This window comes from Xenopus laevis, chromosome 6L (assembly GCF_017654675.1).
Source record: "Xenopus laevis strain J_2021 chromosome 6L, Xenopus_laevis_v10.1, whole genome shotgun sequence".
NCBI lineage: Eukaryota > Metazoa > Chordata > Amphibia > Anura > Pipidae > Xenopus > Xenopus laevis.
The window spans coordinates 65,717,125-65,740,747 of record NC_054381.1 but is presented as its reverse complement, the minus strand read 5'-3'; the positions used below and the strand labels follow the sequence as shown (position 1 = coordinate 65,740,747).

Below are 23,623 nucleotides of genomic sequence, written 5' to 3'. Positions count from 1 at the left end.
ACACACTAAGACACACAGACACAGGCACACAAATCAACTCCAATGTATACAGCAATAGTACTAGTTATATTGTATGGCTTTATTCTGACAATCTGTAATCACTATCTCTCTCCTCAGTAATACTGACAGTGTGACCCTTAGTGTCACAGCATATCTGGCTTTGCAGTTGCACACAATCGCCCCCTAGACGATATGATGAAATCTGTAGAACAGCATGAGCACTTACAGTTGCACCAGCGAGGGAGAGTGAAGGAGCCGATGAAGGCCCCACCCCTTCCGTGACATCATCAGCTGCAGCCCTTGCTACAGAAACAGCTCACTTTTTAGCCGGCCTCATTAGGGGAGGGAGACTGAAGGAGCCGAGGAAGGACACACCCCTGCCGTGACATCATCAGGTGCAGCCCTGGCCTTTCTCTGTAGAACGGAGACTTTAGAAACAGCTTGCATCATAGCTCAGCCTCGGCCCCATTAGGGGTGCAATCGCCACGGACCCTGGTTGCACCTGCTGCTCCGCTGGTAGTTACGCCACTATGGGCAAGCATTTATCGAAATAATACTTACCATTGAAATTAAACCCTAATAGATTATGGCATCGGGGATGAATTGGTAGCAATCGAAATGCTAATTTAATGTCGGATTTTGCTAACCATGCACCTTCTTCACATTGCCTTACCAAATTAACTGCTGCATCAAATGGGGTGTATGACACTGAACATAATTCAGGATCTATACCATCATTGACAGAGATTCCTTTAGGAAAGATGATGTATTAATCTAAATGTATTGGGCTCTTTTTTAGGAATTAATCCTGAAGGAGAAATTCTCCATGGGCTGTACTTCAAAAGGGCCTGCTATTCTATCCATTTGTATCTCTTTTTCAATTTTTTCCATAACAATTTCAGGGTTTATGTACACTGACTTTAAACTATCACAAATTGGATATTCAATTTGACTATCTATTGCTGGGATGGTAAAACCTTCCTTAAAACCTTCATAAATTAACGTTGCCATCTGCGGATTTGGGTACAGCTTTAGGAAAGGTACCATTTCTACCAGCTTCACTGGTGTTGTCGCCTTTTTCTGCTATGCTCTTTATTGGCCCCCTTTCCTGCTGTTGGCATGAATCGCTTGATGCATCGAAATGCCGGCTGTTGGCCTGTGCAGATACTGCATTCGTGCTTGTACTTACAATGGTCACGAAATCGACAAAAATTCTCATTACATGCCCAACAGGAAATAGGTTTGCCTGGTACTTTATCTTTCTTTGCTGACCAGTTGTATTGTGGTTTGGGGATGAGCAACCCCATCCACAGGTCAATGTCCTTTGTAGCCCATGTTAGAGCCCTTGTGACTGACATTTTTTGTCTGAATTTATCATCATAAATATACCATGCAATACCACCATAACTTCAGTATGCCTCCAGGATAATTTCTAAATGTTTGAATAACCCTGGATCCAATTGTGGTTGGTCATTACACAGGATATTACAATAAATACAGAAAGCTTGAAACCAGTTAGAAAATGTACATGCAACTGGTCTGCGTCTCTCCTCCTCACCATCACCTTTCTTTTCTCCCTTTAGGAAATCCTTGTTAGCAGGTAATAATGATAGTAAATCAACATATTCACATTTAACAATTTTTTCTTTTACAGATCCTGGTAAATTAAGTCCTAAAGGTGTAGTGTAACAGACTAACGGATCATTGAAAGCAGTTTCTTTGACACCCGTGCTTAAATGCCTTATGACCGCACCAGGTGTTACAGGTAAATTACTGGGAATTAACTCTTTAAGTGTGGGATGCAAATGGCATAACTTAATTTACCCAGTTCTCTTAGCATCTGTGTGTCTATCTGGCTGTCTTGGTGGCTGGCTTTTGATGTGGAGGGCTGTTAATCGTTGTATCTGTGCTGTGGCTGCTGGTAGGTGCAGGCTGCTGTGGTTCTGGTGGCTGAGCTGTGCCCTTGTGTTGCTGTGAGAGTTGTTTCTGGTTTTACTGCTGTAAGCTGCCGAGTCTCTGCTCTTGGCTGCACTGCTTGCTGCCTGTGTGGGAGAGATAAGAGGGCGGGGAGGAGGTATGGAGAAGGAGGAGCTGGGCTACAGTCACTGCGTGTGGCTGTCACTGCTGTTCCGCATTCCTTGTCTGAGCCCGGGGAGAGAGGTTGCTGAGCTGCGTGTTTATTAGAGACTGCGGGGGAGATGTTGCCGGCCATGCTGCACACGCCGTGGGTTGGGGTTTTCTTTGTGCTGCTTCCCTTTTGCGTCTCCCAGCTGCTGTCTTCCTTACAGCCTTCCTCACTATGTTAGCCGCTGCTCTTCCTGCTACAGGAGGCTTTGTGGTCATTTTTCTGTCTCTTGTTGCGGTGATGTGTGCCTTCAGTCGCTTCTGAGCTGGCTGCTTCTTCTGACGACTGTTGCTCTTCTCTTTCTTTTTGTAGGTGCTGAAAGGCTTTTTGAATGGCTTCAGGTCCTGCTTTCTGCATCCATTCAATCATTTGCTCAGGTGTGATTCCTCTCCCCGACATCTCTCTCCATTCTGTCCTGGACGCCTCAAAGCCTGTTTTCAGGTAAGTACCTCACCTGTGCCCTTCTATTTATAGCCTACCTTTACCTATGACTTATGCTGCAGCAAAATCCCACCATTAGCCTTACTTGAAATATCCCCTATTCCTTACACTAACTAGCCTGTTACCTGTTAACCTCTAATCATCTTCCATCCCATGTATTGCTTCGGGCCAATTCCCTGTCATTATATCCAAAGCTCTTCTAACTGGCCTCAAACATCTTGGCATCCACAGCCAGGACTGTGATCTCCAATGGGGTCCCCACCGTTTGGGAACCATTGCTTTAACAGGAGGAACTAAAAAGCATTCTGACTTTGTAAGGTTCTATTACATTTTCTTCTACTGTGGGATTACCTATATTGGAACAACCAAGCAAACATGCACCATGCTTTCTTTTGCATATGTGCACCAGTTGCAGTTGTGGATTCCGTGTACATATTTTCAGACTTCTAAAGGTTCTGTTCTGCTCAGAAATGTCTTTGCTTGTGTGGTTTAAAATAGAGGGCATTGATTGTAGCCAGGATTGTATTGAATACAGACTAGTGTATTTTGTTCATAGTGTGCATATTACCATACTTTTCTACTTCAAACTGAACTTGTTTTCTGACTCGATATGACAGTTTGGCAAAGTAAGCCTTATGGTGCTCCTTGATGATAGTTTCAGTTACATGATAGTTGTTACATGTCTTAGTTTATTATTTCTTAATTGGCACTGCATTTGGAACTTCTAAAATGCATGGAGCCCAAAAATAGCCCTGTGGGCCATTGCACTTAGAATCCTTTCAACGTTCTGGTTCAATGAGCTGGTTAAAACAAATGACTGCTTCCAACATAGGACAATTTTTATTGCACTCCGTGTACTTGTATCATCTGTGTTCAGAATTGTATTTTTTTTTCTATTGCTGCACGACCATGCTCTTGAACATATTCATGATTTGTAGAAAAGACTGACCTGAGAGACGAGAAGAGATGTCTTGCAGAAGGAAGGAAGAACCAAGAAACAAGCATAGTGTAAAGCACCACAGGAGAGATGAGTATGATGCAGGCAGTCCAGGCAGCACCCACGATCCAGAGCAAGAGCACAGTAGCCGCAAGAGGAGGCGAAGTAGCAGCAGTGGGACCCACACATCACAAGAAATCCAAAAAATCAAGCATGTTGAGACTTTGTAAGTAAAATGTTTCCTGCTTGTATACCCATTTGGTATACATCCGTGTATTTGCTTAAATGTGTTTGCATTTTTGGGTCAGTATACATCTACATTCAACCTGTACATATAACATGTAAATAGGGTGTACGATGAAAATTAGTTCATCCTGTTCTTTTTCTTCAGATAAGTTTTTAGAACATGCTTTATCCCCTTCCCACAGATCCCCTGTGACGATTAAAGCTGGTCACATGCTTAGTACAGTAAACAAAGTAAAATTACTATACTGCACATGCAGCCAGTGCACTGGATACTTGGGAAGACAATTAACCATGATGGTGTGGTGTTCTGCAAGAAAGCACCCCTTGTCAGAAGATTAGTGATTTGCCTTACTGAGAATGTCCAACAAAAGTGCACACCCCTAGAGTTTAAGGTTGTGGGTATGCAGATCGAGAGAAGCTAATTTGCTCTCTGCCCCTGCTCCATTGATTTGGATCCGATCAGCCACTCTCCAAAATTTTTGGAGATTATATCATTTCTCTCCGTCAAATCTATGTCTACGTGTTATTCTTTAGGCACTCTGAGTCTATGCTGCGGTGGAAATGCTGGGAGCTACGACCACCTTTGAAGTGACTAGCTCCTGGGTTCCCCAGCATCAATAAGTGCACTGCACATGATACATCCAAACAGATTGGTATGTTGGTGCTTGGCACTAAAATACATAAATGCAAGGAACAGCTTTGGACCCAAGTATCTATTATAAATGATGTTGATTAGACTGCAGCTATCTTTGAACATAACGGCTGCAGTTGAACTTTATAAATGAGTTCTTAAATCAATTTTCAGTCAAGACACTATACCAACTAATAAACTGGATAATAAACTCAATAGACCCAAATGTTTTTCTCCTTTACATCTGTCCTCCTTTCAACACGATCTTTACTTTACAATACTTTCCACTATATATAAGTAAGCCACCCTTTCCTTCTTTCTCCAGCATTGCTTCATGAAAGAACATGTTTCCCATGTCCATATGTACAGTAAACTTAATTCATAAAGCAACTCAATTAAGTCACAAATTAAGTCAGATTCAAATACTAAGCCAGGGGTGTCCAAACTACGGCCCGCAGGCCAAATGCGGCCCGATATCCATTTTTAATTGGCCCGCAGCGTGCAAAAATCCCTCCCCCTCTCAGCATCCAGAGAAAAAAGTTTCCTACCAAGGCGTCATTGGCGGGCGGAACCTACAGTGCTTCAGTGTAGACTCGTGGAAGCTTGTCCTAAACTCCGCCCTCCCCGTGACCGGAGTTTATTGTAGTGCAGGGAGGGAGGGGGGTGCCGGTAAACAACTGAAAGCATGGCTCCATTCCCCTTCTACACTGCTGCCTAACATGGGCTGGATTTCGTGCATCTGATGAACTGCTCGGTGCTTGGCTTGCTGGAGGGATGGATTTAGTGAGGCTGTGTGTGCCTCACTGTGTGTGTGTGTCATGAACATGGTAATCAGGGGGTGTTGCCACAAAATGGGCGTGGCCACAGTGAGTGGCCCGGCTGTTTGTATATTTTACCGCATATGGCCCTTGGTGGAAAAAGTTTTGACACCCCTGTACTAAACAATACAATTGTATATCAGGAATGTGTCTATGAATGTGGCAGTGTTTGGATGTAAACTTTGTCATATGCTCAGTAAAGTGTCACTGCTGCTTTAAACCAATATTAAAGGGATCCTGTCATCGGAAAACATGTTTTTTTCAAAACACATTAGTTAATAGTGCTACTCCAGCAGAATTCTGCACTGAAATCCATTTCTCAAAAGAGCAAACAGATTTTGACATTTTGTCAATTTACCAGCTGCCCCTGGTCATGTGACTTGTGCCTGCACTTTAGGAGAGAAATGCTTTCTGGCAGGCTGCTGATTTTCCTTCTCAATGTAACTGAATGTGTCTCAGTGGGACATGGGTTTTTACTATTGAGTGTTGTTCTTAGATCTACCAGGCAGCTGTTGTCTTGTGTTAGGGAGCTGTTATCTGGTTACCTTTTCATTGTTCTTTTGTTTGGCTGCTGGGGGGAAAAGGGAGGGGGGGTTGATATCACTCCAACTTGCAGTAAAGAGTGATTGAAGTTTATCAGAGCACAAGTCACATGACTTGGGGCAGCTGGGAAATTGACAATATGTCTAGCCACATGTCAGATTTAAAAATTGAATATAAAAAAATCTGTTTACTCTTTTGAGAAATGGATTTCAGTGCAGAATTCTGCTGGAGCAGCACTATTAACTGATTCATTTTGAAAAAATGTTTTTCACATGACAGTATCCCTTTAAGGCATGTAGTTGTGGAAGATATATTGGCATACATTGAATGAAGCAGACAAATTACAAACATTGGCCCTAATATGGTGTTTGAGGTATAGGAATTGATCTTCAAATAGCATGAGAATAAAAGGTGATAATAATACTTGGTGAATGTTCAGTGCATGTGTAACATATATAGAATTTGAAAGTCTAAGTCCAGCAGAAGTGACATTGCTTGTATTTTTCTGAAACATTTTGCATTCCCTCTAAATGTGCATAGCTACTTTAAAAATATCTATTTTTTTTTTCTCTTTTGTCACCTTCTGTCCCTGTTCACCTTTTCCGATCACATATAAATATGTATTGTGATTTCTTGCAGCTATGAAAAACCTCCACCAGGGTTGATCAAGGTAATGTAACACAATATACATTGAGAATTATCTGATAATAATGAATTGTCATTTATGCTGCTGGTTTCTGCTTTCGTCAATTAATCTTTCTTTGATTAATCATGATTACAGCTAGAGCAATTCTGCTTGGACAGTTTCTTTCTCTATGTATGTCAAAATTGAATTGTCAGGCTAGGTGTCTGGAATTTTCAGCTATTTTGTTTCCCAGGAAGATGAACCTAAGCCTGAAGACTGTATACCAGATTTGCCTGGCAATGAACATGCCAGAGATTTCTTGGCACATGCTCCAACTAAAGGACTCTGGATGCCACTAGGAAAACAAGTCAAAGTTATGCAGTGTAAGTTTGCAAAATCACTCTTTAAACTGTTAAAGGAAAACTATACCCCTGATCCATGTAAGTCTCTATAAATATGAAATATAAATGAAAGTAGTAGTATGTTCCATTGGGTGATCCTATATAGAAAATTGCCTTTTTAAGTAGTAAGGGCCACCCCTGGGATCCTACCATGGTGCACACAAACGAACCATATTTACTGATAAATACAGATGAAGCCACTTGGATTTGTGTGTTAAATGCGTCATGACTCGGGATTAATTGAAGAAACTGTGTTATCTAAAGTCATCTTAACTCATTTAATTAATTTAAAGGGGACCCGTCACCCAAAAAAATTATTCATAATCCTATTTTATCACATTAGTCAAGCAAAATGAACTTTGGTTACACTATATAAATTATTTGAATCTTGTTTCCTCCAGTCTGGGAATTCATAATTATAGCAAGCAGGCAGGAGCCATTTTGTGGACACTGTTATTAAGACAAGCCTTGCATCATCTCAGAATCTTGTTTGTGCACCAGAATGGGGGACCTGATGTCCATCCCCATGCCCTGGCTACACAATTAAACGGTGAAGAAAACGGGGGAATGTGGGGAGAGCAACGATTTCGAGGAAGTGCTGAATGGAAAGTGAAAGTAATTGTCTGCCCTGCCTCTATGCCCAGGGCATAGAGGAGGGGCAGACAATATTTGATTGACAGCTGAGATGTTTAAATGAGCTTACAACAGCTATAAATGCTTTAATAAAAAATAGAAATTGAATTTCATGTTTAATTTGAAAAGGAGTTTTATTATACAGATTTTTGTGTCTGGGTGACAGGTCCACTTTAATATGTTAAAGGGGCTGTTCACCTTCCAAACACTTTTTACAGTTAAGTTGTTTTCAGATAAGAAATGTATCAACTAAATGTATCAATTTAGAACAGTTTAAAGAGTCCCAGAGCTGCTTTACAAGGTGAAAAATTACGCTTTACACTTCAATATTAGAAAAACTGTGACACAAAGAAAATAGAAAGTAATTGGAAAAAGTCTGTTGATCTATCTGAAAACAGCTAGTTGTTTGAAGGTGAACAACCCCTTTAAGTATTTATTGTGGGGGTAAAGTTTTCCTTTAAAGTTTTTCATTTCATGAGTTCTTTCTAATAATATATGGAACAAAAATGTATTACTAAAAATTATTATAATAAAAGTTGTGTATATTTTTTGCAGCTCCTATGTGTCAGGGCTCATTCATGCTAGCTTTTGTGCCATGCACTTGAAATATTTTTGCATTTGATCAAGTCTTGGAGCATCAGTCTTTACTAGGGCTGGCATTGAACCTGGGATTGGAACAGTACTGCAAACATTGACCTTGCTGAACACTAATAGCAGTGCAGTTCTGGATTAAGTGCAGCTCTCCTGATGTGCTTCTGGTTGATAGCAAACGGCTATTTTTTCCCTTTAGAAATAACATCCTTAGAGTAGGTGTTAGAAACAAAATGTCTATGTTCTGTGTCTGCAGCATATTAACACTGTGTATGAGTTGCATTTATATAAATATAATAATCAACATTTTACAGTTAAGTGCATTTTCTAAGAAATGTATATATGTCCCATGCAGTCCATTGTGTTCTGTTTTTGTTTGCAATGCAGGTTGGAGGTGTAAGCAGTATGGCCACAGAACCGGTGACCGGGAATGTCCTTATTTTATAAAAGGCAATCAAAAAATTGAACAGTTCAGAGTGGTCAGTAGAACCTTATTTCCAGTTCTGTACTTAATAGCTGAGTTTGATGCAGTTTGATATATTGTCTGTTTGAAGAAAAGTTCAAAAGTTGTTGTGGTTCAGAGAATCATGATGTGACTTGCAGTGCCACTCTTTCATTAAATAAGTCCAATCAAGTGGAGCGCTCACCTCCCAAATACACACTTTTTGTAGTGCCAGGTGCTGTACTGTGAGACCCACCCCTGTCACTGGGTCAAATCGATATCCAAAAGAAAGCCAGTAGCACACTGAGTCAGGTTGCAGTTGTGTTCAAAAGGAATTATTTTATTAAGCCCATATGCAAAAAGGCCTTTTTGCATATGGGCTTAATAAAATAATTCCTTTTGAACACAACTGCAACCTGACTCAGTGTGCTACTGGCTTTCTTTTGGACTCTTTCATTAAATGACAGAACCACCACTTTAGCTATAAGCTATAGATACACCATTGCAATGACAGACACACCTGATGGAAATATATTTTAGGAAAATTGATTTCCTCTTTAAAGGACAAGGAAAGCTAATTTCACCAAAATGTTAGGCACTTTCCCAGTGGAAAGTTTTACTCTACTGCGCAAGTGCGATTTCCCAAGCCTTAGCACAGATAACTGTAAGGTAAGCAAATTCCAGCACAGCACTCAAGACAGTTTTTTCTGAAAAGGAGAACCAGCTTGGGACAGAACCCAATCTATTTCACTGGGGGGTTACTAATATTTGCAACCATCTAGTGAAATAGACTTTACTGTTCATTCAGTCTGCAATTTGTAGTATAAATGTGAATCCCAGGAAATAGATTTTAATTCATATTGTCTCTTATTTACTCAGGCACATGAAGATCCAATGTATGGTTTGATAAAAAATAAGGAACATGAGGAAAAGCAAATGAGGTATTTAATTTAGCAAATTATGTGATATTTGATGATTGTAATCACTGTGGGATGCCTAACAAATTGACACTCCCCTTTAGAAATTAAGCTTTTCCTTGGGTTTTAAGGATATGTAAACCTGTGAAATAAGTGAATGTAAAATTCTTGTGCGTGCTATTCTAAGCACTTATGCAATTTACATTATTTAATTCCAACATATTAAAGTATACATGTACGGTAAAATATGAATAGATTTCGTTACAACAGCACTTGCTGGTTAGTTTCTGACCATGAAGTAGTCAAAGTTGTCAGGAGAAGGGCTGATCAAATGTTCTTCTCCATCACCCATATCCTCTGCCATCACTCTTCCTAAACTTTTCTTACTGTTCCTTACCTCCCTCTATTCTTCCATAACAACTTTCTATCAATCTCTTCAAAAGTAAACTCTACCAACTGGAGCATTAGCATGGGTATCTAATTCAGTCATTCAGCACTCCAGCCATTGTCAATAGTAGCTCTTGTGACAAATGTGCTGCCACGAAGTGAAGCATCCATAGGTAAACCAAAAACGTATTTGATACGACATACTACTGCAGTGACTGAAATAACCCTAGTATTTCCTCCAGAATGCCTTTGAAGGCCCCTGTTATGGGGCTAAAAGTGCATTTGTTTGAGTCCTATCAGCCCGTAGGTAGAATTTCATTCTTATTATTAAAACTAAAAGACTAAAAATTCTAAACTTCTTTCAACTGTTCTGTATTTTATAATGCTGATAAGAAGAGTATGACAGGGAAGGAACAACCTTTCTGCTATTATTTGTTTTTTCCTGCATCTGTTTTTAAACAGTCATGTTCTATATTATAGGATCCAGCAGCTTAAAAAGTTATTGGAAGACTCAACCTCTGATGAAAGCAGCAGTTCCAGTTCTGATGACTCTCATAGCAAGCACAAGAAGAAGAAAAAGAAGAAAGAGAAGAGAAAAAAAAAGAAGAAAAAACACAAATATTCACAGAACAAATCTTCTTCTGAATGAGCAAGTCATAAAGACTTTTGGCTGAAAAATTACAATCATCTTTTGGAAACACAACCATAAAAGATGAAAATTTGTGAGAATTATAATGTGCTAAAACCAAACAGGATCATATTAAGTCACTGATTCTGTTGGGGACAGATATATTAATATGCAATTATTTAAAATTGCCAACATTCAAGAAAGTTGATGTATACATTTTTTTTTCCCGATTGATCATCAGCCATTGAAAATGAATGGAACAATGTGGTTTTGTTTATGACTTTATTCTGCAATTTAAGTGATTATTATCCTTTAATAAGCTAGTGATTATGGGGAAATAAAATGTCTTAATTTGCGTATTTCTATGGGGTAGCCTAATACTACATAAGTGGTTGTCTCTTAAACGGTAAATTTAGGTTGCAGATCAGCTTATTTAATGGTACATTACAGCTATTGGAGGGCCCAAATCATTCGTACATATTCAAAACAGCTAAGGAAATACTAATTACAGCTATACTACATACAACTGTGAACCCAATTTTCTATATTTTTATATGTATGTGAATCTGATTTTCTAGAAGTAGCTGAAGAAAACCTAGTTAAACAAATGAAACAAAAATTATTATATTTGGTCATGTATTTATTTAAAAAAAAAAGATTCAATAACATATCTGTGTGCGACAAAAGTAACTGTATCATACTCTCAGACCCCCTTGTGTAGCATAACAGCAATTAAACGTTTGTGGACCGTTGATAAGTCCTGGAAATCGACTAGGAGGAATTTTAGCCCATTTCTACATACAGAACAGCTTCAGCTCTTGGATGTTGGGTTTCCTCCACCCACTTTGTCTTTCCTCAACATTTCAATTGGATTAAGGTCAGGACTTTGAGCTTCATACGTTAATCTAAAACCTTCATCCAGTATCCTTCTGGTTTATCCACATGATCTTTAGCAAACTGTAGATGGTCAGCAATATTTTTTGGGGGGAGAGCAGTGGCTTTCTCCTTACTACCCTGCCATACCATCATTGCTGTTCAGTGTTCTCCTGATGTTGAACTCTCGAATATCAATATTTCCCAATGTGAGACAGGCCTCTAGTTGCTTAGAAGTTACCCTAGGTTCCTTTGTACTATCTCGGACTATTAGATACCTTGCAGTTGGAGTTATCTTTGATGGTCGACCACATTTGTACATCTGTCTGTTGATTGGTTGGTTGAGTCCAAACTCTTTAGAGATAGTCTTGTTGTAATCTTTTCCATCTTTATGGGCATCACAACACTTTTTGAGGTCCTCGGACACCTCCTTTGTTTGAGCCATGATACACATTCACAAATGTGTCGGATGAGTGATCAGGCTTTGCTGGATCCCCATTTTTTTTTTTTTTTTAAAACACTCTTTTGTTTTTCATCCCATTGACTGATTTCACCTTCAAATTATATGATAATCCTAAAGATTCACTTTTGGCACTCAAAAATGTGTTATTGGATCATTTTTTTTTTCAATAATATTTCTTTGATTTTTTTTTTTGTTTCATTCATTTATTTAATTAGGTTTTCTTCATCTACTTTTAGGACTTGTTTGAAAATCAGTTATGTTTGTCACATTAGTATAAAAATGTAGAACATTTCAAAGGGTTCACAAACTTTCATGCATGACTTTTCTTTCAATCATTCAAAGAAACATTAAATGAGCAGTAATCGTCATCTGCCAGAAAAATGCGTGGAGAGCATTATGTACCATGTAATACAGCATTAACCCCCTCTAGGGTTTGATGTTTCCTTTTAAGCTGCAATCATTTTCTCTAGTCCAGTAGTGGGAGTCAGTCATGTTTGCTCTGTAGCAGTGCTCAAAAGTGAAAGAGGTCATCATTTGATAAATACAATTCTGAAAATCCCATAGGAAAAATAGAAATTGAGTTCTAATCTCACATTTTGATAAATCTGCCCCTACCTATTCTGTTGAAGCTGAAAAAAAGACTTGAAAAAATGAACATGGCATATACTACAGTCATTATGCAAGCAATAATAATGTATCCAGGACTATAACTATAGAGGAAGTAGGCCCTGAAACTAGGGATGCACTGAACCCCCAAATCCTTCGAAAGATTCGGCCAAACCGAATCTGAATTTGCATATGAAAATTCTGATTTGGTTTGGCCAGGCAGAAGGATTTGCCGAATCCTGCTGAAAAAGGCCGAATCCCAAACCGAATCCTGGATTCGTTGCATCCCGACCTGAAACTACTGGGCATGCCCAGTGGAACATCGACTAATAAAAAGTTTTAATATGTCTGTGAAAAAAATGTCTTTCAAAAGGTTTAAGGGGCCCTAAAGGGATTTTGATACAGTAACCCGTAATTTCTAGTTACACCATAAATACTATGGATAGTTAAATTCAAACTGTCTGGTTTCTAAGCTCACTGGCCATAGCAACTAGGTTTGGATGCCAGAATGAAGGACTTTCTGTATTATTAATATCTGTATTACACATTCAATAACAATTGATGCAGAATGTTCTAGGGAGGACTTGTTTTGGATTTGTTTTTTTTAAGTCACCTATCTTTGCATATTAAGTTTCACAAATGTGAAATTGACAAATCATAAAAACATACACACCATTTGCTTTACTGTTCAGAATATTAAAAGCTAATTTAAAGGGAAAAGTGATTTTACAGTAAAACTTAAGTTCAACCTTGGCTGAAACAATGGAGTATCAGCCATCATTGTCAGTAAACATGTTAAAACCCATAACTGATGCAAATAATTAGTCCACATGTGCAGTTCAAAGAATAGGCACATGTTCAATGTAATTGTGGAAATTGTTTAAAAGTTCACATAAATTGAAATAGGAAAACCAATTGCAGGTATTAAAGGGGTGGTTCACCTTTAAGTTTAGTTTAAGTTATAGAATGTCTAATTCTAAGCAACTTTTCAATTGGCCTTCATTATATTTTTTTTTATAGTTTTTGAATGATTTTTTTTATACATTGATAAATATGCATCTAAAAATCCCATAGGAACGTATAGTAAAGGGGTGAATTTTTCCTATGGTAAAGTCTCACATTTTGATCTGCCACTAAATGTTCATATTGTTTGAGTTTAGGAATAAGTGCGAATTTTTAAAATGATTAATTTCAGATTATATTATCTGTAAGAAAACAAAAATATGTTTCTGCAGGAGAGAGATGGGAGCACAAAGATTTGCCAAGTATATTATATGATGAATATTTGCCTGATGAAGGCCCTTCAGTGAAGCCAAAACATTGGTTACTTTCATGATGCATTAAACATTTAATGCATTTTCAGTGTTTACCAAGCCTTGTGTTGTGCTAAATCTCTTCTATAAATATTTTTTTTTTATCCATTTACTATAGAAACCTCTAAATTAAGGGTATTCTGCAACTTCCGAACAGCATAAAAATAAATCTTGAACTTAATTAAGAGCATAAATTAAACAGTATGCGCAAGTCTTCTGTGCTCAGTACGAAAACAAAGGTGGGTAATTTGTGGCTTAGAAATTTTTATGACTCCACTGGACGCAGAATGGAGTTGGCCTTTCTCCCTTTATGGGCTTTGCATTCTGCTTCCTCCTGGGAGAAGGACCCTGCTTTAGGCAAGTTGATGTTCAGTTTTATGCAATGCCTATAGACTTACTGTATATGCAGAGTTAGTCAAGATGGTAAGCATGGTTATACAAACAATTGGAATTCACAAGGATCGACACTGACGCAGCTTTACTGCTCCACCTTTAGTGTTTTATTGTATAACACAACATGTTTCGAGTCTGGTATGACTCTTTGTCAAGTGTACAGCAATGTGTAAAAAAGGCATATAAATAGTTAACAGACAGGATATGACCTCATGAGGTGAATACACACCCCCCACCCACAAAAAAGAAAAGGAAAAAATTCAAAGAAAAATTAACTCTTAAATAAGTAGCAAACAATTTTGCAGAGGAAGTCCAATTTAACCCCAAAGTCCGTATTCCAAGGCAAAGGATTACGAGTCTGTGGTTCTATCACTCTGTGAAAAATAGAATTGCTGGTGTCGCACTGTGCTGTAAAAACAATTAAAAAACATTTTGAAGAAAAATTATTTTGAAGAAAAATTAAACCAATGGGCTAATCTAGTACTGCCTATACAAGGCCTACATGCCCAATCTGTTCTTGATGCAAAGACAAAAAACTAACTAAGTACAAAACAAACCTCGAAGTCGTTCTACATTACAGGTATAGTTTCTATACATTACCATAAATAGGGGGATTCAGTAAATCTCTTAGGGCTTGGAAAAGACAAATCAATATCTGGAAAAAGAGTTTAAACAAAGTGTTAGTATATGCAAGGAAGTCACAAAAAACTTTTCACACTCCACGATTCGTTTAACCCTTTTGGATTAACTGTATTAAGTTTCCTAATCCAGTACATCTCTCTTTGCGTTAATCTGAGTTTCAAATTGCCACCTCTTGGAGGGATATGCACAACTTCCAAGACAAGCCATTTAAGTTGGTTGAGATTATGATTCATAGCCGAAAAATGTCTAGCCACGTTAGTATCCGTGTAGGTATCCTTTTTGAAATTTCTAATGTAGCCCCGGTGTTCCTTGATACGTGCTTTTACTTTTCTCCCTGTCTGTCCCACATAGGCCATCCCGCATGGGCATTTTAACAAGTACACTACATTGCTGGTATCACAGGTGGCGTAGTGGTGCAGACTTATAGGGTTGCCATAACAAGGGTGGTTAATACTATCCCCCTTTATTATAGACGTGCAGCAAACACAATTAAGGCATGCAAAAGTGCCCTTCTTTGGTTTCCCTATAAATCGTTGGATACTTGTGTTAGGGGGATTGACTTCTGATGGGCAGAGAATATCTCTTAGGTTGTTTCCCCCTCTTGTAGCTGAAAAGTGGTGTACTAGGAAAACATTTACCCAATAAATTATCCTGTTGGACGATAGGCCAGTATTTACGGATGGTTTTCTCAATGGCGTTACTATTCCTGCTGTAAGTGGACACAAAGGGTATCAATTTATTCTCTTTCTTTGGTTTGTAGGTCAGTAATTTTTCCCTATCAATTGTTTCAGTTTCTACAATACATTTATTGATAGCTTTACAATTGTACCCTCTATCTAGGAACCTTTTTTTTAATTCTTTTGTGGCATTCTCAAGATCATTTTTGTTAGACGAAATTCTACGAGCCCGTAGGAATTGACCTTTAGGAATAGCTTTAATTACATTTGGGGCGTGAAAACTAGTAGCATGTAAAACGTTATTCCTATCAGTGTCCTTCCTATAAAGACTTGTATGCACTTTACCGTCAGAAATAGTCAGATGTACATCCAAAAAATTCAATGTGTGGCCCCCAATTTCAGAGGTGAATTTGATGCTGCTATGTACTTTATTGGCCTCTAACACCATACATTCAAAATCATTGACAGTGCCCTTCCAAAAAATGAGGATATCGTCCACATAACGAAAGTACTGGACGATATGGTGTTTAAAATTACTTTCTAAAAAAACTTTCTTCTCAAGATTATGCACAAAAAGGTTGGCAAATGCCGGCGCCACTGCAGCACCCATTGACGTACCCTGGCGTTGCCAGTAGTACTCCCCTGAGAACCTTAAATAATTTTTCTGTAGCACTACTGATAAACAGTCGAGTATAAAATACAGTAATTGGGGTGATAAATTTGTATCCAGTAGTTCCTCTTCTATGACCCTGATGCCCTCCTCCTGTGGGATCGAGGTATAGAGGCTTTGTATGTCTATAATTACAAGTATTACATCTGGATCTAACTTGTCTAGGGCATTCATTTTGACTAGCAAATCAGTGGTATCTTTCAAACTTACTGGTATGTTATAAGTTAATGGTTGCAAATAGCTATCCACAAATTTGGATAAAGGTTCTAAAACAGACCCAATCCCAGAGACTATTGGTCTACCTGGTGGGTTAGCCAAATTTTTGTGGATTTTTGGGACGAGATATAGGACGGGGGTGCGTGGAAACTCAGTTATTAAAAATTCTTTTTCTTGTGTTTGAATAACCCCATTTTCCCATGCTTGTATGACCATTACGTCAATATTTCTTTTAATCTCCTGTGTAGGGTCACATCCTATTTTCTCGTAATGGTTTGGTGTATTAAGCTGATTAAGAGCTTCAGTTTCGTATTTAGCTTTATCCATTACTACTGTTGCGCCCCCTTTATCAGCTTTCCGTATAATAATAGTGTTATTATTCTTAAGGGAGTCTAGGGCTTTTTTCTCTTTAAACGTCAGATTAGAACATGGTCGTTTACCCTCTTGTAAAGTCCAAAACTTTCTAACATCATGGTTCACCACATTTTCAAAGGTAAGTAAGGCTTCATTGGTAAAGTCTGGTACAAACGTGCTACGTTTTTTAAGGTTTCTCATTGGTTCAAGTGGTTTTGCACTCTCCTTAGGTTCAATCAAGGAGAAATGGACTTTTAATTTTAAGTCTCTGAGGAATTTCTGGAACTCAATTTCCCATTGAATCAAGTCTGCATTATAGTATGGAATAAAGTTCAGGCCTTTATTAAGCACACTTAATTCGGAGGCATTCAGTTCATAAGAGGAAATATTAATAACTAGGTTCGTTACCTGGTTTGCTTGCGGTTTCGTTTCGGATAACGTTCCCTGCCGTCTCCAGGTCCTTTGCTGCGGTGCTGTTTCCGCTCCCTGTCCTGGGTCATGGTGCGCGGGTCTAAAAAAGAGAGAGAGGCCGAGGATTGTAAAGAGCTGGACGACGCTGCAGAATCTTCGCTGCTGGTCGCGGTGGCTGGCGGGTGTCCCTGCTGTCTTCCTAGTGCGCCTACTGGAGTTCTTCCGGTCAGGTTCACTATGGTGCGCTGGGTTCCCCTTGGTTGCCGATACGAGGGAGCGGGCAGTCCGGTCTGTTGGTACTCCTGAGAACGCTGCCATTTTCGCTCCTCCTTCCAGGTATAGACTCTGTTTTCTCTATAGTCGCTGGCGTCCCTCTCAAATTTGGCGCGCTTCCTCTCTTTGATGCTGTCCCGCAGCTTACACAGGATTTGGTTATGGTCACGTAGTAATTCGTCTAGCTTCTGCGAACCTAGTTCCTCGAATGCCTTAGTTCTCAGTCCCTCAATGGTTAACCGGATCTCCTGCAACTTAAATGTAAGTGTTTCCACAGTAAGCACCATTAGATCGATGCTACATTTGTTGCAAATTTCGAACCACTTCTGTTGTAACACTTTATCACTGGCACAAAGGTTGGGTTTGATGTCTAAACGCAGGCCTCTGGGGATACGTCTTAGTTTAATATATTCGGCTAATGTACTCAAATGTAGAACAATGTGTGTTTCTTTTTTTGTACATATAAAAGTTCTTTTGCCAGATTTCCATATAACGGTTTATCTTCAAACAGCATAGGATCTGTATTTATCTCAGCAAGTATTCTGTTAATTTCAACATCATTGTAGGCAAAAGTCACGGCCCCTGTGCTTAATAGGCCGGGTGAAGTCTCTTCTGACATAATTATTTGTGGTATTCAGTAGTTAGGGTAATCTAGCTAGCGGAACTACAATCAAATATATATAAATTGCTGTTACCTCTAACCATATGCAGGTTCGATTAATGGTCGAGTTCCAGGTGATGCACCTCCGCCGTGTGTGCTAATGAAGTATACAAACAATTGGAATGATGTTGAAATGAACAGAATACTTGCTGAGATAAATACAGATCCTATGCTGTTTGAAGATAAACCGTTATATGGAAATCTGGCAAAAGAACTTTTATATGTACAAAAAAAAGAAACACACATTGTGACTGCCCGCTCCCTCGTATCGGCAACCAAGGGGAACCCAGCGCACCATAGTGAACCTGACCGGAAGAACTCCAGTAGGCGCACTAGGAAGACAGCAGGGACACCCGCCAGCCACCGCGACCAGCAGCGAAGATTCTGCAGCGTCGTCCAGCTCTTTACAATCCTCGGCCTCTCTCTCTTTTTTAGACCCGCGCACCATGACCCAGGACAGGGAGCGGAAACAGCACCGCAGCAAAGGACCTGGAGACGGCAGGGAACGTTATCCGAAACGAAACCGCAAGCAAACCAGGTAACGAACCTAGTTATTAATATTTCCTCTTATGAACTGAATGCCTCCGAATTAAGTGTGCTTAATAAAGGCCTGAACTTTATTCCATACTATAATGCAGACTTGATTCAATGGGAAATTGAGTTCCAGAAATTCCTCAGAGACTAAAAATTAAAAGTCCATTTCTCCTTGATTGAACCTAAGGAGAGTGCAAAACCACTTGAACCAATGAGAAACCTTAAAAAACGTAGCACGTTTGTACCAGACTTTACCAATGAAGCCTTACTTACCTTTGAAAATGTGGTGAACCATGATGTTAGAAAGTTTTGGACTTTACAAGAGGGTAAACGACCATGTTCTAATCTGACGTTTAAAGAGAAAAAAGCCCTAGACTCCCTTAAGAATAATAACACTATTATTACAGGAAAGCTGATAAAGGGGGCGCAACAGTAGTAATGGATAAAGCTAAATACGAAACTGAAGCTCTTAATCAGCTTAATACACCAAACCATTACGAGAAAATAGGATGTGACCCTACACAGGAGATTAAAAGAAATATTGACGTAATGGTCATACAAGCATGGGAAAATGGGGTTATTCAAACACAAGAAAAAGAATTTTTAATAACTGAGTTTCCACGCACCCCCGTCCTATATCTCGTCCCAAAAATCCACAAAAATTTGGCTAACCCACCAGGTAGACCAATAGTCTCTGGGATTGGGTCTGTTTTAGAACCTTTATCCAAATTTGTGGATAGCTATTTGCAACCATTAACTTATAACATACCAGTAAGTTTGAAAGATACCACTGATTTGCTAGTCAAAATGAATGCCCTAGACAAGTTAGATCCAGATGTAATACTTGTAATTATAGACATACAAAGCCTCTATACCTCGATCCCACAGGAGGAGGGCATCAGGGTCATAGAAGAGGAACTACTGGATACAAATTTATCACCCCAATTACTGTATTTTATACTCGACTGTTTATCAGTAGTGCTACAGAAAAATTATTTAAGGTTCTCAGGGGAGTACTACTGGCAACGCCAGGGTACGTCAATGGGTGCTGCAGTGGTGCCGGCATTTGCCAACCTTTTTGTGCATAATCTTGAGAAGAAAGTTTTTTTAGAAAGTAATTTTAAACACCATATCGTCCAGTACTTTCGTTATGTGGACGATATCCTCATTTTTTGGAAGGGCACTGTCAATGGTTTTGAATGTATGGTGTTAGAGGCCAATAAAGTACATAGCAGCATCAAATTCACCTCTGAAATTGGGGGCCACACATTGAATTTTTTGGATGTACATCTGACTATTTCTGACGGTAAAGTGCATACAAGTCTTTATAGGAAGGACACTGATAGGAATAACGTTTTACATGCTACTAGTTTTCACGCCCCAAATGTAATTAAAGCTATTCCTAAAGGTCAATTACTACGGGCTCGTAGAATTTCGTCTAACAAAAATGATCTTGAGAATGCCACAAAAGAATTAAAAAAAAGGTTCCTAGATAGAGGGTACAATTGTAAAGCTATCAATAAATGTATTGTAGAAACTGAAACAATTGATAGGGAAAAATTACTGACCTACAAACCAAAGAAAGAGAATAAATTGATACCCTTTGTGTCCACTTACAGCAGGAATAGTAACGCCATTGAGAAAACCATCCGTAAATACTGGCCTATCGTCCAACAGGATAATTTATTGGGTAAATGTTTTCCTAGTACACCACTTTTCAGCTACAAGAGGGGAAACAACCTAAGAGATATTCTCTGCCCATCAGAAGTCAATCCCCCTAACACAAGTATCCAACGATTTATAGGGAAACCAAAGAAGGGCACTTTTGCATGCCTTAATTGTGTTTGCTGCACGTCTATAATAAAGGGGGATAGTATTAACCACCCTTGTTATGGCAACCCTATAAGTCTGCACCACTACGCCACCTGTGATACCAGCAATGTAGTGTACTTGTTAAAATGCCCATGCGGGATGGCCTATGTGGGACAGACAGGGAGAAAAGTAAAAGCACGTATCAAGGAACACCGGGGCTACATTAGAAATTTCAAAAAGGATACCTACACGGATACTACCGTGGCTAGACATTTTTCGGCTATGAATCATAATCTCAACCAACTTAAATGGCTTGTCTTGGAAGTTGTGCATATCCCTCCAAGAGGTGGCAATTTGAAACTCAGATTATCGCAAAGAGAGATGTACTGGATTAGGAAATTTAATACAGTTAATCCAAAAGAGTTAAACGAATCGTGGAGTGTGAAAAGTTTTTTGTGACTTCCTTGCATATACTAACACTTTGTTTAAACTCTTTTTCCAGATATTGATTTGTCTTTTCCAAGCCCTAAGAGATTTACTGAATCCCCCTATTTATGGTAATGTATAGAAACTATACCTGTAATGTAGAACGACTTCGAGGTTTGTTTTGTACTCTTAGTTAGTTTTTTGTCTTTGCATCAAGAACAGATTGGGCATGTAGGCCTTGTATAGGCAGTACTAGATTAGCCCATTGGTTTAATTTTTCTTCAAAATAATTTTTCTTCAAAATGTTTTTTAATTGTTTTTACAGCACAGTGCGACACCAGCAATTCTATTTTTCACAGAGTGATAGAACCACAGACTCGTAATCCTTTGCCTTGGAATACGGACTTTGGGGTTAAATTGGACTTCCTCTGCAAAATTGTTTGCTACTTATTTAAGAGTTAATTTTTCTTTGAATTTTTTCCTTTTCTTTTTTGTGGGTGGGGGGTGTGTATTCACCTCATGAGGTCATATCCTGTCTGTTAACTATTTATATGCCTTTTTTACACATTGCTGTACACTTGACAAAGTCATACCAGACTCGAAACATGTTGTGTTATACAATAAAACACTAAAGGTGGAGCAGTAAAGCTGCGTCAGTGTCGATCCTTGTGAATTCCAATTGTTTGTATACTTCATTAGCACACACGGCGGAGGTGCATCACCTGGAACTCGACCATTAATCGAACCTGCATATGGTTAGAGGTAACAGCAATTTATATATATTTGATGGTAAGCATGGTTGTTTTGTGTAGTTTATCAGGTCAAAAGTGGCACCCGGTCCTTCATTTCATATATTTTCCACTGCTTCTGTAAAGAGTAAGGGAAACTGCACAACTACTCTGCATGAGCGTGTCGGTGCTTCATGTAAGTTAGTAAATAAAGCAGGTGGCCGTGTTTGAGGGGGTAATCCGTGCTTGGTTCCCAGACAAGTTCTTTGTGACACCTTCAGCATGCCAAAATCCACCGACACATAGGCAGCAGACTCGTTTTGAACATACCTTCAGGTCTGGACTTGGAGTCAACATAGGCCCTGGCATTCCAAGTTCAAACAGGTCTCAGCAGCCCACTTAATAGTGACTTTCTATGTCACCTGATGGCAGCCCCCTCTGGCATTTGCCAGAGCCCACAAATTGTCAGTCCGGGCCTGCCTTGATGCGACAGGGAACCTGGACCAGGCAAGTGGTGAATCCTTATATAATCCATATATTTGTACAACCAAATACAGACTACTTGGGTACAGCAAGTATAAAACATAGATATAAACTATTAAGCCACAACAAATTGCACTTTAATAGGCATTCCAACTGCCTATTAATCAGGAGTAATTCTGCTATGAACTTAACTTCTCAGCTAGCTCATACATTACATGAGAACATAAAATTAAGCGGTAAGTACTTTTTTTTGAATGAGTAGGTATGTCTTACAGCCTGTTCCCTGTTATAGGTGGTGGCGTTACTGGGGGGGGGAGATTAGTCGCCCAGTGTTAATCACCTTTTTTTCGGGCAACTAATCTCCCATAAATGCCTTCCCGCCGGTAGAATGTAAATCGCTGGTGGGAAGGCACTCTGAACGCTTCACTTCGTTTTCTGAAGTTGCCTCAGGAGGAAACTTCAGAAAGCGGAATCAATCAAGAGTGCCGTCCTGCCAGCTATTTACATTTATGGGAGATTAGTCGCCCAAAGCAGCAAGTAGCCACGTCTGCCACCATCCTAAAAAGGTACTTGCGCAATACCAACTTTTATACCGATTTCCTACACGACACCAGAACAGGTCACACTAGCCCAATTGTTAACTTGCTTGTTATTAACCCCCCCCCCCCCCATTTACATCACAGACAGCAAGTAGCTCACCCAATCAATTTTAAGGTCAGGAGAACAACTTGCTACATTAATCCGATGCTTTGCCCTGTGCGCATCTAGAGCTAGTGGGGCCTGCTATTAATTGCGATATCAAAAAATTTGAATGGAGCACTCCCACCAGTAATTTGTATGGGACCCTGTAATTACTGATGGTTGTCTTGCTTGTAGGACATATACAGAGCGTAGAAACATATATACATATATACGAGAGAATTTGTCACATGACTTGCTGAAGCATATATTAATGTAACCCTTGTTGTAAAACATGGAACTCTGATGTGACATTCTTATAACTTATAGGTCTTTTGGCCTCATGCTTTTATATAGTCATGGAACTCCTTGGTGACTTTGAATATCCTTATATTTTACAATAGGGGGTACATGATTCACAACGCAGCTTTCCTTTATAATGAAGCCAAGCTAATTTTAGTAATCTGAGGGTGGGACTACTTGGTGCAGGGGCTACAATTGCCTGATGGAGCAGAGCTTTCTCTGTGCAGACACTATAGTATGATCAGGCCCAGATTTGTGGAAAAGCCACAAAGGCCAGGCCTCGAGTGGCAGAATTTTTGGGGGACTGTATGCCACCCAACCACACCCCCCATTGGTTTGGAAGCAATGGGGATTTGCAAGAGACAAATGGCCAGTACTCAGGACCCGATGCTGAAAATGTGTATGTGCACAAAGGAAGGGGACGGGGAATGGAAAAGCACCGGGCCTAGGGGCACCTGCCTAGTAAATCCAGAGTATGACAGCGGACACAAAGGCGAATATACTGTATATTAGCCACCGTGGGTTTTACTGGTGCAGAGTATGTTATAGCCTGGTCTGACTGATGACACAGTTACTGCAAATTCATCTGATATTTGTAAAATGTATTCTCCCCAAGCTTTAAGTGGGCTACACACACTATGGATATCCTACAGCAGAGTGGTACCTGCCAACATAATACAGTTCAAGGATTCGAAAACCTTCTTGATATGCCCCCACCAGAAATAAAAAAAACCTTCATTTG

The 23,623-nt window shown here is 39.4% G+C and overlaps 1 protein-coding gene across 7 annotated transcripts; it reads left to right on the top strand.

Annotated features, from left to right (window-relative positions):
- The first annotated feature begins 253 nt into the window (after positions 1-253).
- Positions 254-10,987, top strand: rp9.L (retinitis pigmentosa 9 (autosomal dominant) L homeolog). 7 transcript variants are annotated; one of them, XM_041565599.1, is made up of 9 exons: positions 254-395; positions 1,655-1,765; positions 2,438-2,566; positions 3,510-3,729; positions 6,381-6,411; positions 6,620-6,749; positions 8,379-8,470; positions 9,313-9,374; positions 10,218-10,987. In XM_041565599.1, exons 4-9 carry the CDS (start codon positions 3,533-3,535, stop codon positions 10,384-10,386), a joined length of 681 nt encoding a protein of 226 aa, XP_041421533.1. In that variant the 5' UTR covers positions 254-395; positions 1,655-1,765; positions 2,438-2,566; positions 3,510-3,532; the 3' UTR covers positions 10,387-10,987.
- Positions 10,988-23,623: the final 12,636 nt, after the last annotated feature.

Bases quoted from the DNA above. Each gene is read 5' to 3' on its own strand.
- rp9.L (XM_041565599.1), top strand. From the start codon at position 3,533: ATGTCTTGCAGAAGGAAGGAAGAACCAAGAAACAAGCATAGTGTAAAG. The intron at 6,750-8,378 runs GTAAGTTTGCAA...TTTGCAATGCAG, and splicing joins ACAAGTCAAAGTTATGCAGT to GTTGGAGGTGTAAGCAGTAT. The intron at 8,471-9,312 runs GTCAGTAGAACC...TTATTTACTCAG, and splicing joins AAATTGAACAGTTCAGAGTG to GCACATGAAGATCCAATGTA.